Source organism: Tyto alba, unplaced genomic scaffold, assembly GCF_018691265.1.
Source record: "Tyto alba isolate M040663 unplaced genomic scaffold, T.alba_DEE_v4.0 Super-Scaffold_41, whole genome shotgun sequence".
Taxonomy (NCBI): Eukaryota; Metazoa; Chordata; class Aves; order Strigiformes; family Tytonidae; genus Tyto; species Tyto alba.
In genome coordinates this window covers 17,923,621-17,936,844 of record NW_024881317.1, presented here as the reverse complement: position 1 = coordinate 17,936,844, position 13,224 = coordinate 17,923,621, and the positions used below count along the sequence as shown (strand labels likewise).

Sequence of the window (13,224 nt, the reverse complement as noted above, 5' to 3'; positions counted from 1 at the left end):
GAGGTCATAGTGTGCTAAATAATGTTGAAGTTAATCCAAATAAAAAGTAGGGAGAAATTCCATGTTGGCATTAGTCTTCCTGTAGGCAAACCACACTATTCACAAGATGGTGTCTTCACTGGTGCAAAAACAGTAGAATTCCACTGTCATTCCTTTCAGCTACTCTTGACAGAGCATTATCTTTCTATATTTCAGACTGGTGTTGTATCTTAATATTTCATCACCTTTTACCTGGGCAACAAATGCTCTGAACAATTAAATGCTCTAACATATACATGGTATTTCTACGGGGCAATATGAAAAGCTGAGAGCCTGCATTAACTACCAGTTCCCTTAAAGCTGATGTTCCCCTCCTAAATCTTATTTAATGGACTTGATTGTTTAATTACAGTTTTTCCCTTAATAGTTTTTATCTTGTATATGAACGTTTGGCAAAGTGTTATGTAATGAAGAGTGGAACAGCTTTAGAAATGTAAAAATCAAATAAAAACTCGCTGGCTCACTAAAAAATTAAAGTCTCTCTGAGACTGTAAGTAAATACATTTTGCATGCAGAAAAGAATGAGAAATTGCACAGCCTGAGCTCAAAAAGTTTTAATGTTTCACTAAGATAGTGGTCTTCTTTAGTGCATTGGTTCCATTTCATGACATTTTCAAGATTATATTATTATGACATTCTCCATCAAATATGGCACATCAGAAAGAACTACTTTCAAACCCTGGAGCTGTGCACAAACAGGGTCTTTCTGCCTTCACAACCAAAAATGCAAGCATCATGAACATTCAACAGAAGAGTGGTCTGCGCTTAGCCTGTATATTGCCAAACCAGCTAAGAGGAATTGGTGATGTTAATAGTCATTTAGCCTTGTCACACTGCAGGGAAATTTAAAAAAGTGCGTGGGAAGGCTAATTTAATGCAATTGGTGGGTGTCTTTCCACTGGCTTCCTAGAGCACTGAGACTGGGCATATTACTGATGGTGCTCATATCATTCTTGCTTTGAAAATTATGAAAGTGAAAGATTTTAGTTGCAGTTTAGTCATTATGTCTTCCTGACGATTTGTCTACTGTGCACTGTTTGTGCACCATTTTCTTTCTGTTCCTCACTTCTCTTTTGTCAGCTATTTGTATTCTGAACACACAGGATTTGTTTTAACATACTTCCTTTGCTTCATTAGTTAGCTCTATGCATCTCTTTCCGCTTGTTTAAAAAAAACCCAAACCAAAACAAAACAACTTCATACTCTTCAACTGGTGAAGCTATTTGATTTTGAAGAAGTCAAATTTAGATTCAGATGGAGGCTGTTTACTTCTAAGTATGGCTCAGTTTTGAGAGGTACTTAAAAGATCAAATATAACTGAGCTTGTATTAAATTGATTTCAAGTCCTATTAACCCATCTTAACATTGAGAAGCAATCAGTATCTCTTCTTTAAATACTTTAAAAATGCTTTTTCTTGCAATATACAACAAAATATCCCCTTTCACTGCCTCCCGTATTTGCAGTGTATAAATAAGAAATTATTTAGTGAAGAAATTTGGCCAGAAAGTGGGTGAAAAACAGGGTCTTCATTGTGTTTTGAGGATCAAGATGTTTCTATTTACATTCAGTTCTAAGTGCCATTTGTGTATCATGTGTGACACATTTGAAAGGAAAACTGCAAGTATATCCAGAAGATGTGATGCTTATTGACAGGTGAGTATAATAGGGATGGTTGTGTTAGATCTCCTCCAAGTGTGTATATTTAAAGTGTAAGTTGTGTTAATGCTTTGACTAGCCATCCGGAGCAAAGGTGGTGGTGATGGTTTTGTAGGTGAAAAGAGACTGTGTTCGTCTGGTGAGAACAGTAAGTATGATAGCCATCTGGCTTCTGAGTCACTGCCTCCTTCACAAATTATTTTATTTTTTTGCTTAGTAGTTTTTATTATTCCATCTGGGTGGGTTTTCACAGCTAATAGGAGTTTTCTGGCAAAGTTAATACTTTTTTTTTGGGGGGGGGGGCTTGGTTTGTTTCCCCCACCCCCCCACCCCCACCCCTAAATTCTAGAGAGCTAAGAAAACAACTCCCTCTGGGGAAAAAAAGAAGTGCTGGTTCAAATGTATACAGGGAGGATCCTACCAAGTCTGTTCTTTGCTTTCAGAGTGTAGAGCTTGCTTAGTTCAGACTTTTTGTAAAGTTTTTTCTTCAGGTTGAGGTAGTACAAGTAACAGCCAGATCACCTGCCACCTGTGGTAATTATGATTTCAGAATGGGGTAGAGAGGTGATATTTGCTGCATGAGAAAAGGAAAAATAGTTACTACGTGGTTAGTAGTTAGTAAAATACTGCTATAGTATCATACAGTGTAATAAACACTATTAATCTATGTTGTGATGTTAATTTAGGTCTGATGAGTAACAGAAGGTATTAAGTGGCATGGATATTTTTCTGCAGGTGTTCTAAGCACAGTTATAGGATCCAGAGCTTAGAGAATTTTATAGCATAGTGCACAGGTATAGAGTAAACATTTGACTAGGAAACTTTTTCCTCACAGTGTCGTGGACTTGGAAGGTCTGGATTGGGCATGCTTCCTTGGCATCCAACACAAGGCAGATGTTTTCTACCTGTACAGCTATGTATCATTATATAATGGAATCTGGATAGTATTTCATTTTAAATTATTGTTTTTCAGTAAAACAATGGCTAGCCTTATCTCTGGTTCTGTTGCATGTGAAAAGTGTTTTCATCAGCTGTCAATGCACAGATATTACCGGTTTTATATATAGAGACAGAACTTTCTACACTGACAGAAAGAACCTCCTTTGTAGAAAAGATCTTCACAGGCAGCTTACATAAACTTTGCTGGGGTTAGTTAAGAATTAAATGCCTCTGTTGACATAGTTACTGTATGGATTCTGATGATCATGTAATCAAGAGGCAATTCTCAGGTGATGAGTGATGTCGTAAATGCAGAAAGTGATTGGTCTTCTGCTGTTAAAAGGATATCTTTTCAATGCTACTGTTGAAAATACTGAAATAATGCTGATACTGAGACAACTCATGAATTGACTTCTTCAGGCTGATACACACTTCAGTTTTCCAAATTTATGAGCAGTCTAGCCCCCACACAATAGTGACTGTACTTCAGTGCCCAGCTGGTCCATTTTAAATTAGCAGTCATTATACTACTGAGTCACTTTTGATTGTTATCTGAAATTCAGTAATGCTTTGTACCATTCACCTGTAGTAGGTTCTTTTAGATTGATCCATATGTTTCCATCCTGCTGGTTAAGATTTCTTTCATTCTTCATCCTAGTCACTAAAGAAGTTTCTTGTGATCTTTTTTATGTGGATGTTATTGCTGTTTAGTACAGTGGATCTATGTCTGAGTATTTTTTTTTAAATAAAAGTAGCATTTTTATCCTGCATTTCCACTGAAACACGTTGAGTTGTTACAAAGCTTAGATGCCAAATTTGGCCATAATCCACTATGGTAGTTCTCTTCCTGAAGTGTCTGCATTCCTTTTTATGTAGCCTCCTCAATATTTCCAGCTTTCCTTGTTACTACATCTTCACTGTGCTACATTTTAAGAGTGTTTCCCTTGTCCAGTGGTGATCCATACGTGCAGTTTGTGGTCCTTTGCTGGATTTGCTCCACGATGTCCATGTCTTGTGTTGGGAAGCCAGAAATGGATATAATGCTACAGATGAGTCTCACCAGGGCTCAACAGAGGGGAAAGGATCACCTCCCTTGCTATCCTAGTGCAGCACCAACATAATGATACAGTTGTATAAATAGTATAAAAGCACAAATGTAGAAGTGGTATAAAACATACAGTGGTACAGCGTAGGGGCCAGAAGACTGTGAAGTATAACAGCGTAATCTGCTTTGATACTGAAAAACATGTAATTCTGTAACCATAACCCACACAATTCCAATTTGTTGGAGGAAGTTGGGTTTTGCAGGCAGTCCTTGTGGATGAGGCTGAGAAGGACCCCACCCTCCTGGGGCAGAAGTAAATGATGTTTGCCTTCTACCTGGGATACGTACTTGCAAAAGGAGGCAATCTCTAAGAAAGCAAGGGCATTCCATTTTTAACCTTAAATATAACCAGATAATTGCACATGGAGTAGGAAAGGACTAAGTTGCATTTGGGCAACAGTGAAATTAACTGGTTTCCAATTTCTTTCACAGTTTATTTCTCTGTAGCTGTGGTACAAGCAAGAGCCAACCAATATCATCTGCTACCAACAGGAAATTTCCATGCTAGTCCCTTACCTTTGACACGTGGTAAAGTTGCAACTGAGCCTGTGAGGAGGAATCAACAGAAAAAATTGAATTCATGTTCAAAGGTAAAATTTGACCAATGATGAACAACAAGCATGAAAGTAAAACATACGCTTTTGCTTATGATGTGTATCATTTAACTTCATCCTGTTTTGTTTTCTTTGTGCTATTTATGCAGTGGTGCAGATGGTATAAGTATAGAAATACCTTTAGCATAACTGTTTTCAATGCCAGCTGTCTTAATAGCTTGTCTAGCACTAACTACTTTTGAAGCGTCTGCTTTAATTTTCATTCGGTATTTGTAGAGAACATTGCCTAGAAAAATGAATTTCACTTTTTTCAGGAACAAAAAAGTAGGTTCAAAATGCAGTAGGGCAGATACATTTTTGTTAGCCATGGCTTTGTCAAGAAAATCTCTCATGACAGAAATTGTGTCACATTTCACTTGAGGCAAAATATGGTCTGCTTGCTAACAGGTCCATAGGTGATGATGCTCCCAAAAGTGTACCCTGGTAAGATTGCCCCCACAAACTGTTTAAAAACACAGTAAAGTACTCTACAGTAGCTACAGTATTGGTCATCAATAAATTACCATACAACAAAATAAAATAATAAACCAAATAAAACTTAAATTACTGTAATATCAGCTCCTTCTTTCTCCTCCTCCTTTTAAAATCAACCTTATGATTTGCTGTGAAATAGGACTGTTTTTTAGAGAGGTGCCACCCAACTTGGCTTCTGGGCTCAGCTGTGCCCTGCCATTGGTTGTTGCAGAGCCAGCCGGAACCAGCTGAGTCCGGCACGGAGCAGCCCTGACCTCTCCTCACAGGACTACCCCTGCAGCCCCCACTACCAGAACCTGGCCACCGACACCCAGTGCAGTGACAGATTGGTGTGATGCTGGTTTTCTCAAAGTAAGATGCTGTCACTTTGCCTCGGGACAGGTAAAGCCTTCCAGAAAGGAAACCTGACATCCACTTGTGCAAAAAAAGTGTTGGTGCTTTAGTCTTATGGTTAAGCTGGTATTACATAATGTTTTTACATGTAATCACTTAATGGCTGAGTTGCATGGGGGTATTTTGTCGGGTGCTTGGGCTATTAGGTATAGAAAGGGTAATGACCTTTGTGTACCCTGATTGTGTTAACTAGTACTCTAATTGCATCTCTCATAAGAACAGGGGTGAAATCCTGCCAGACCCTTCCTTTCTGCCTCTCCCAGCTGGGCCTCAGTTGGTCCAAGTGTTTATACTGTGTATTTGTTGCAGGTGTTTCTGGAGGTTTGTGGAGGTGGCTTCTTTGCTGAAAATTCAGCTGTAGAAATACTACAGTAGAGGAAGCTAGAAATATACTCAATGCCCTGGATCCTCTGTACCCTTGGCTTTAAAACCCTAGAGATTGACCTTGAGGCTCTTTGTGTGCTTTCTGCCATAGGCTTCAGTTTAGGCCAAGGGCTCAACTGGCCCAAGGGCTACTGCACATACTATCTCCTGTTTGATCTGTTCAAAGGCTTATTAGCACTCAGGATGGGAGTTGAAATAGTTCTTCTTTCATGTCACTTGATACAGAGGACCCACAATCTGACTGTAACTTGGAATATGCATTCTTCAGAAAACCACAGTGCCTAGGAAAGCTTGTGTTTCTTACTTGTTAACTGGTGGAAATAGGGCTGTTAAATTATGAATCACATCCACTGGGATATGATGTCCATCTTGCCATTTTATTCCCCAAAACTGGATCTCTTGTGCAGGTCCTTTGACCTTGCTTTGGCTTACGGCAAAATCAGATCTCAGAAGGATTTGGATTATTCTTTTCCCTTTCTCAAGCATTTCTTTTGCTGTGTTGCCCCATACAGTGATGTTGTCAATGCACTGTGGATGTTTGGGGGCTTTACCCTTTTCCTGTGTGATCTATATCTATCCATGGAAATGGTAGTGTTGTGCTTCCATCCATGGGGCAGTCAATTCCTGGTGTATTGTCACCCCTCCATGTGAAAGGAATCTGTGGCCTGCAGTGTGCTGCCGAAGGAATCAAGAAAAACACATGGGTAGCATACCACCTGATGACTGCCTTTGATTCCAGTTCATCCTGAAGTTCTAGGATGGCCAGTACAGCAGCACACAATGGTGCATGACTGTTTAGGCTGCAGTAGTCCACTATTACGCTCTACTGACCATCAGACTTCTGTACTGGCCACATGGAACTATTACAGCCAGTCTTGCTGATCACTCCTTGTCTCTCTCCTCAGTTTATCTGCTCATGTATGAGAACCAGGAGTTCTCGGTTGGTGCGTTATTGTTGGCCATGCACCTTCATGGTAGCAGTCAACACCTGCTGTTCTTTAGCACACACCTCACAACAGACAGGTAGGTCCTCTGAAAGGCTGGACAGGGTAGACGGCACAAGGTAGGCACTGGCCCACAGGTTTGGGGAGGAAGAGAGATTCTCTTCAAACTGCCAGAGCTGGCAGACCAGTCTATCCACAGTTCGTACCTTGATGTCTGTCCAGTCTGTTATCACCAGGGTGCTGGCATATGGTGTGGGTGTGTTCCATACGAACTTCCGCCACATGGACCACATGCACTGGATTTTGTCCAGATCTTTGGAGGACTGGAAGTTGTCCAGTTGCTGTAAATCATCTCTGCCACCACTAGTTCTCTCAGATACTCGATACGTTCCTCAGTGGTGGTCCACTTGCCTTAGCTTGCACATCTTCCTTGAGGGGACACCTTGCCTTCACACTCAACAGGAACTGCCTCCAGAGACTGTGGATTGTTGCACCTTTTCCAGTCCCTTTTCCAATTCCCTGGTCATTAATTAGGGATCCCAGCTGATGAGCTTCCCTACCCTCTGACCACCGGCCTCAGTAACCCAGTGGCAGAGCAACCAAGTGATAATTTGCTTGCCTGGCTGACAGCTGTAATCTTTCTGCACAATGTGAGCATTCTGGTTATGGAGGGATGTTTGAGAAACATTGCAACAAGGCAGGAAACATTTACCCTGGAGGAGAAGGAGGTGCCATTCTTAATTTCCTTACAAAGTTGCTCCTGGAGGAGGAGAAAGGTTTAATTGTTAATTGACTCCATGAGATGATTCCCAGAGTATTGGGATGGTAGCAATACATGGGCCAAACACCAGATGTGACTCAGGGCTAGTACTTTTATCATAGCTCTCACAGGCAAGGAAAAGCAAAGTGATGAACAACACAGCAAAAGCTGAAAGTGGCCATTAACATCCTGGACTTTGAAGTACAAAGCCCTAGAGTTTGCTGACCCCAGCCAGCAACTAATCACTGACCAGTTGCTCACTCACTCTCCTCACCCCTCAGTGGAATGGGAGAGAGAACTGAAACAGCAAAAGCAAGAGGAAAGCCTCGTGGACCAAGATAAAGATAGTTTCATTAAAATGAAAGGAAGAGGGCAAAAAAAGGCAAGTGATGCAAAGGCAGGCACTCACCATTTCTCACAAGCAGACTGCTGCTCAGCCAGTCTCTGAGCAATAGCTGCTTTGGAAAGACTCTACTCCAGTTTTGCCACTGAGCATGTTACATGGTCTGCAATATCCCTTTGCTCAGCTGGGGTCAGCTGTCCTGGCTGTCCCTGCTCCCAGGCTCTTGTTTACCCCCAGCCTACTCCCTGAGGGGGGCAAAGTAGGAAACAGAAAGCCTTGAGGCTATGTAAGCACTGCTTAACAATGGATAAAATATTGTTGTGCCATCAACATTGGTTTGGCCACAATTCTAGGAAATTCATGAGGAAAATTGACTCCATCCCAGCCCGACCCAGTACAGTGAAGAAACTATAAATTAGAGAAGTGGTATTGACAAGACAAATAAAAGGACAAGTGATAAGCTCTGTTGTGCATGTTAGTAAGTAAGGCAAAAGAGCTCTGGGCTAGCCAAACATTTAAATACTTGCTAAACTTCAGTGTATGAGCAATGACAATGCTATGATGATTGTGCTTGAAATGAGCAGTGCCTGTGCTTAGCTGCATTGCAGTCTTTGTTGCAGAATTATTTACAAGTGGCATACAAGAAAAATCAATAAAAATATGAAATGTTAAGAAAGATAAAACCATCCAGTGTGAGTGACTGACAACTACTAGGCTAAGGCAGAGATGGATGACAAATACTGTTTATTTTAGTATGCTGTAACTTGAATGTTTTAGCATTTTTAGTAGTCTTATTTGGGGAAGAGAGGTAAAATGTGGTTTACGTCACTTTGGAGCATATTCTAAAACCATGTTGCCTTTTCCTCTTGGCAGATGGATGCCTTCTAGCCAAACAGCAAGTCCTACTGCTGCCGCATGTCTGGCAGCATCTCTGAATGATCACATGACTCTTGATATGGATGCAGTCCTGTCAGACTTTGTTCGGTCCACAGGGGCAGAACCAGGTCTGGCAAGAGACTTACTGGAAGGTAAGCTTTCAGGACACAAGTATTTCCTGTGTTCACTGCTTGCTTAAACCACTAGCAAGTCATAAAAAGAGAACTCTGGTCTATGGAAACAGACATTTCTTAAGTATTTTGACTAGTAAGTCAACTCTTATAATAAACTGACCATAGATTATACTAAGGTAGGTGTTTTCACAAAAGCCTTTAAAAGTTCTTAGTGTTAGATTGCTGTATTTTAGGTTGTTAACAGTCATGCCTTAAAAGTATATGTGCCAGGGGGAGAGGGGAGGGTGCTTTAGCTGAATTTTGTTATTTTCAGCTGTCTGGAAGTAGTTGTAAATGTTTTGTCTCACTGTGCAAAGCAGTTAAGTTTTGTCTGAAATGGACTTACTATAAAGTGATAGAAAAACCAGAGATATTTTTGGGGCCCAGTGATTAATATGCATACCTGAAGTTCATGGTATGGGATTCAAATGGCTAGGTTGAAAAACATCTTAGAAGCCATATCAGAAAAATAACTGGGTCTTTTATTTTATTGTAGTTGTTTTAAATTTATAAGCTTAGAAGTGGAAAGACACGTCTGATATTTGAAGGCATTTTGTAATAGCTGGTTTTGTTCATTTATTTTGATGTTGGCTAACAATAATTGTTAAGATAGGAAGTTAGAGATCAGTAGATGATATCTAGATAGATTGCAAGGTGGTTCTGTAGGCTTGGTACATACACACTGGAATTTTTCTGTGAAAATTTTTTTTTTTTTTTTTTAAATCTTAATATGCTTTAAGAAATTGTGTGTTAAATCAAAGTAACTACTGAACAGCCACAGCAGACTTAGAAGTATACATTAGGGTATATATCTCTCTTGCAAGAGCAGTTTCACTTTATCATGCGTATGCTGAAAGCTTTAAAATTTGCTCTAAGTTCTTTTACTTGGGGTTTTTCAGTAATAAGGAATGATACATTATTAACACAGAGGTGCACACAATTTTGCAGTGTTTCCCAAGTCATCTGTGATACATGTAATAAAACCTTAGGAAAGGCTTGCTATCATTGGCTTGTTATATTTGAGAGACCTCTCTTTTGTCTGACTGATTTGATCAACCTGTCATTCTAGCCTAGAGTCTGTCTTGCTCTGTTGGTCTTTTTGACAAAGAAAAGGAGAAGGTTTTTCTCAGCAATATCAGGACAGATTGTTAGTTTTTGTGCTGACAGAGCATTGCCAAAATTTGAAAAAATGTTCCCACATATCAAAGGTAATTCAGAAGAGTTACTTATCTTGTTTTCCTTGCTATACTTTTTCCTTGCTATAAAGGATAATGCATCCAAATATATATAGAACAGTATTTTTCTGTGTTGTATTTCTCATTTCTGTAGATTAATAAATTCACACCATACATATTAAGAACAAAATAAGCAAAAGGCAATTTAATTTTTCTGAACAGGCTAATATACTTATGCATCCAGCCCAAATTATTTCCTCCTACACAGGAATTTATCAAAGTAAATGGGATTGTTGCTAGTTTCGGACAAGATGTGCTCATGGGAACATTTGCACGTGTAGTTGTGGATGCATTTGGTGTAACAGCTTCTAACATTGGCCATATGTTATGCTGATGGACAGTAATTGATCCAGTGGTTTCATTTGCTTAAGAGAGACACAGAAGGGACTGCTACCCCTGTACCATTATGACTGTCTTTTATGGTTGTCACAGTGTGTAGCTGCTATGGGTTGTGTGAGCAGCACTGAAACCCATGAAGTAACTTCTTAAAGATAAACAGTATGGTCCACAAGGCTATAGCAAATGTATTGCACCTGGTTTTGGAATGATGATGGCTGTATAATATTTTCAATTAAAAATTTTAAAACAGGTGTGCACAAATATTTCTGAGAAATTTCAAGATTTGGTTGTAGTTTTTAGCCCAGAATGACTGTCATGGAGTACTTTGAGCCAAAAAAGCTTGCTTGTATAGACCAGTATTTCCATGCAATCACAAGTTTCGGTCAGTTCTTCTAGGGTCCCATAGCTCTTCTCTCTTCCTGATATGCTCACAAATTCTACTGCTGTAACTCAGACTGAATGTTCATATTGTGTTTCTATGGACCATACACATCTTTTTCAGAGCCATTTCTAATACTGCTTCCTCTGTTCATCTCGAGGGAAATTTCTTGTATTTCACTGTCTTCTAGACAATCAAGGTTACCAGTCTCTGCTTCCTTATCCAGTTATTTGAATTTATTAATTGCTTTGCTTTGATTGTCCTGAGAATGCATCAAGACAGTATTGTGCACAATATGTGGTGTTCTCCCTGGCAACAAATGGGGAGTTAATTACACACTGACTGTTGTACAAATAGCTAAAAAATCTTTACATTGCCTATAGATTTTCTGAATTGCCAGAAGCTGCCCTAAATACTGGCTCTATTGATGTTTCTGTACTCTGCCTGTCCAGCTGGTAAAACCCCTGCATTTTTTTTTGTTGAACTTTTTATTGAGCACAGCTACTTGTCTCAATGAAACATTCCACTTGGTGTGCTTGACACATATCTTCCAGAAAGTGTCCATTCTTGATTTGAAATGAAGATCTAAAGAGTTTAAAAACAAATAGAGATGTACACACATATATTGGATTCAATTTATGTGTCTGATTCTTTTTGCCATCTATTAGTGTCCTAAAATAAATAATACTGTAAACCAATTGCTTTTCTATCTAATTGTGATAAGCTAAACATGTTTAGCTCCAAGTCTCACTTCCTGTCTCTGTTTTCTCTATCATTCAAAAGAACATATACAGAAGTGTTTTGGCTATTTTGGTATATATCTTTCTAGTGCAAAGATTGCCTTTTTGCAATTACATGCAACAATTATATGCTGCTGTTTCTATCTTTGGCCAAGTTTGCTCTAGTATTGCACAGGGAGCTTGTGGTCAAGTCTATGCTCAGGTTGACATTTCAGAATTACCAATTCTAGAATTTTGTGTAATTGCTTAGCTGTTAAGGAGTTCATATTTCGCAGACTTAAAATCTTAAATGCATTATTTCAACGGTATGAGAATTTGTCATGCACATCTGAAAATGAAGGTGAATATAGACTTTTAAAGATGCATCAAAATTAAAAATGGGGTTTTTTTTCTTAGTTCTGTCTAAAAAAATGATTTTATTTTCATGACATTGCTATGTCTACGTTTAGAAAGGCCTTACATATGTCTCATCTGCCATTCATTGGTAGATAAAATTGCATTAGAAATTGCTTGGTTTGTTTTTGTCCAATGCACAATTGTTGTTTCATTCCTACTTTTCAAACACAACTTACTGATTCTGAAAGGCCAGTTGTAGGTTACTCGCTGTTTGCTATTTATGTGATACAGTGATGGGAACTTACCTGTACAGACTTGGAGAGAGTATGAGGAAAGGTACGTGGAGGCAGAAGGGACTTAGCGTTTAAACAGCACGTAGACCTACACTTTAGTAAGGTCATCTGTCTTACTGTTTGAGGTTTTCTTGGGTATTGTAAAGAACCTTCTTTCCACTACAGTTTATTCTGATAATTTGGTAGATTTATAAACAGCCCATTTCTGCTGTTAAAGAAAAAGTTTGAAATGTAAGACTACAATCTGATATGTGTTGTAATTGATTCAGTTATTTTTTTATTAAACTGTATCCAGATATTTCAAAACTAAGGTATTTTCCCAATTTCAATATAACAGTGGTGATATTTATGACTGGATGTATTTTGTAAATGTATACCTTTTTGTGTTAAATAACCATTAAGCATAGCAAAGAATGTTAGATTTGTAGTCATGTAGACTTATATAACTGGTATAGTGTAAAGGATAGATTATGAATTATTTTTGAGCAGAGGTTTTGATAGCACAAAACTGTTTACATTATTACTCATATACATCTGTTAAAGATACACAGTCATATGAGTAATCAAAGTTTATTTCACTCTCTGATGTGATATGGATGCTTAGTAACTCAGTTTAATGATAGTTTAGAAAGACTTTATAGCTTTAAAGTGTGAATACTCCTCTCTCCCCTTTCTGCCCCCAGCTTTTTTTTTTTTTTTTCCTTCTTGCTTTTGAACATTGTAATAACTGCATGCCCACTTCTAGGATGAGAACCTAAGGTAGCTGAGATCATAAGAAAAATCCTTTCACAGGGTTTATATACAGCTAACCCAAACAGCATCTTATCTCTCTCAATTCAGGAGGCTCTCACCTACCCTTCTCTGTACTAGTATAAATTTTTTCTTGTGCCCACAGTGTGCTTGCATGCCTGAGCAATAGCTGAGTGAGCTGTTTCTGGGCTGAATTCTTCAGATAATCTGTCTCCACATTAGAGTCTGTCTTCCATCAGAAGCTGCAGTATTCTTTGTCAGCTCTGTTAGTTGCTGGCAATGTCTTGTGCATAGAACACTTCATGCTTGGTTTTGGTTGCTTGTTCTTCCTGGTACCTTACTGTAATTTTTATGCTGAAGGACTTCCTCTTCCTCTACTCGGTACTCCTTGATTTCTTAGTCTGAATGCTGTTCTGCACCACTCAGTCTACTTCCATCATTCTTTTCAGTT

General features: G+C 38.9%; 1 protein-coding gene across 8 annotated transcripts in view; it reads left to right on the top strand.

Moving 5' to 3' along the window:
• The window catches only part of OTUD7A (OTU deubiquitinase 7A), a 201,551-nt gene that overhangs the window by 124,959 nt on the left and 63,368 nt on the right, over positions 1-13,224 (top strand). For 6 of the 8 annotated variants that reach the window (XM_032990301.2, XM_032990300.2, XM_032990304.2 and 3 more), the window contains 3 exons: positions 4,173-4,330; positions 5,040-5,179; positions 8,526-8,680. In XM_032990301.2, the coding sequence (XP_032846192.2) occupies positions 5,163-5,179; positions 8,526-8,680 (172 nt within the window). In that variant the 5' untranslated portion in view covers positions 4,173-4,330; positions 5,040-5,162. Of the gene's footprint in view, positions 1-4,172; positions 4,331-5,039; positions 5,210-8,525; positions 8,681-13,224 lie in introns of all 8 variants that reach the window. The other 2 variants (XM_032990306.2, XM_032990305.2) reach the window with 2 other exon arrangements.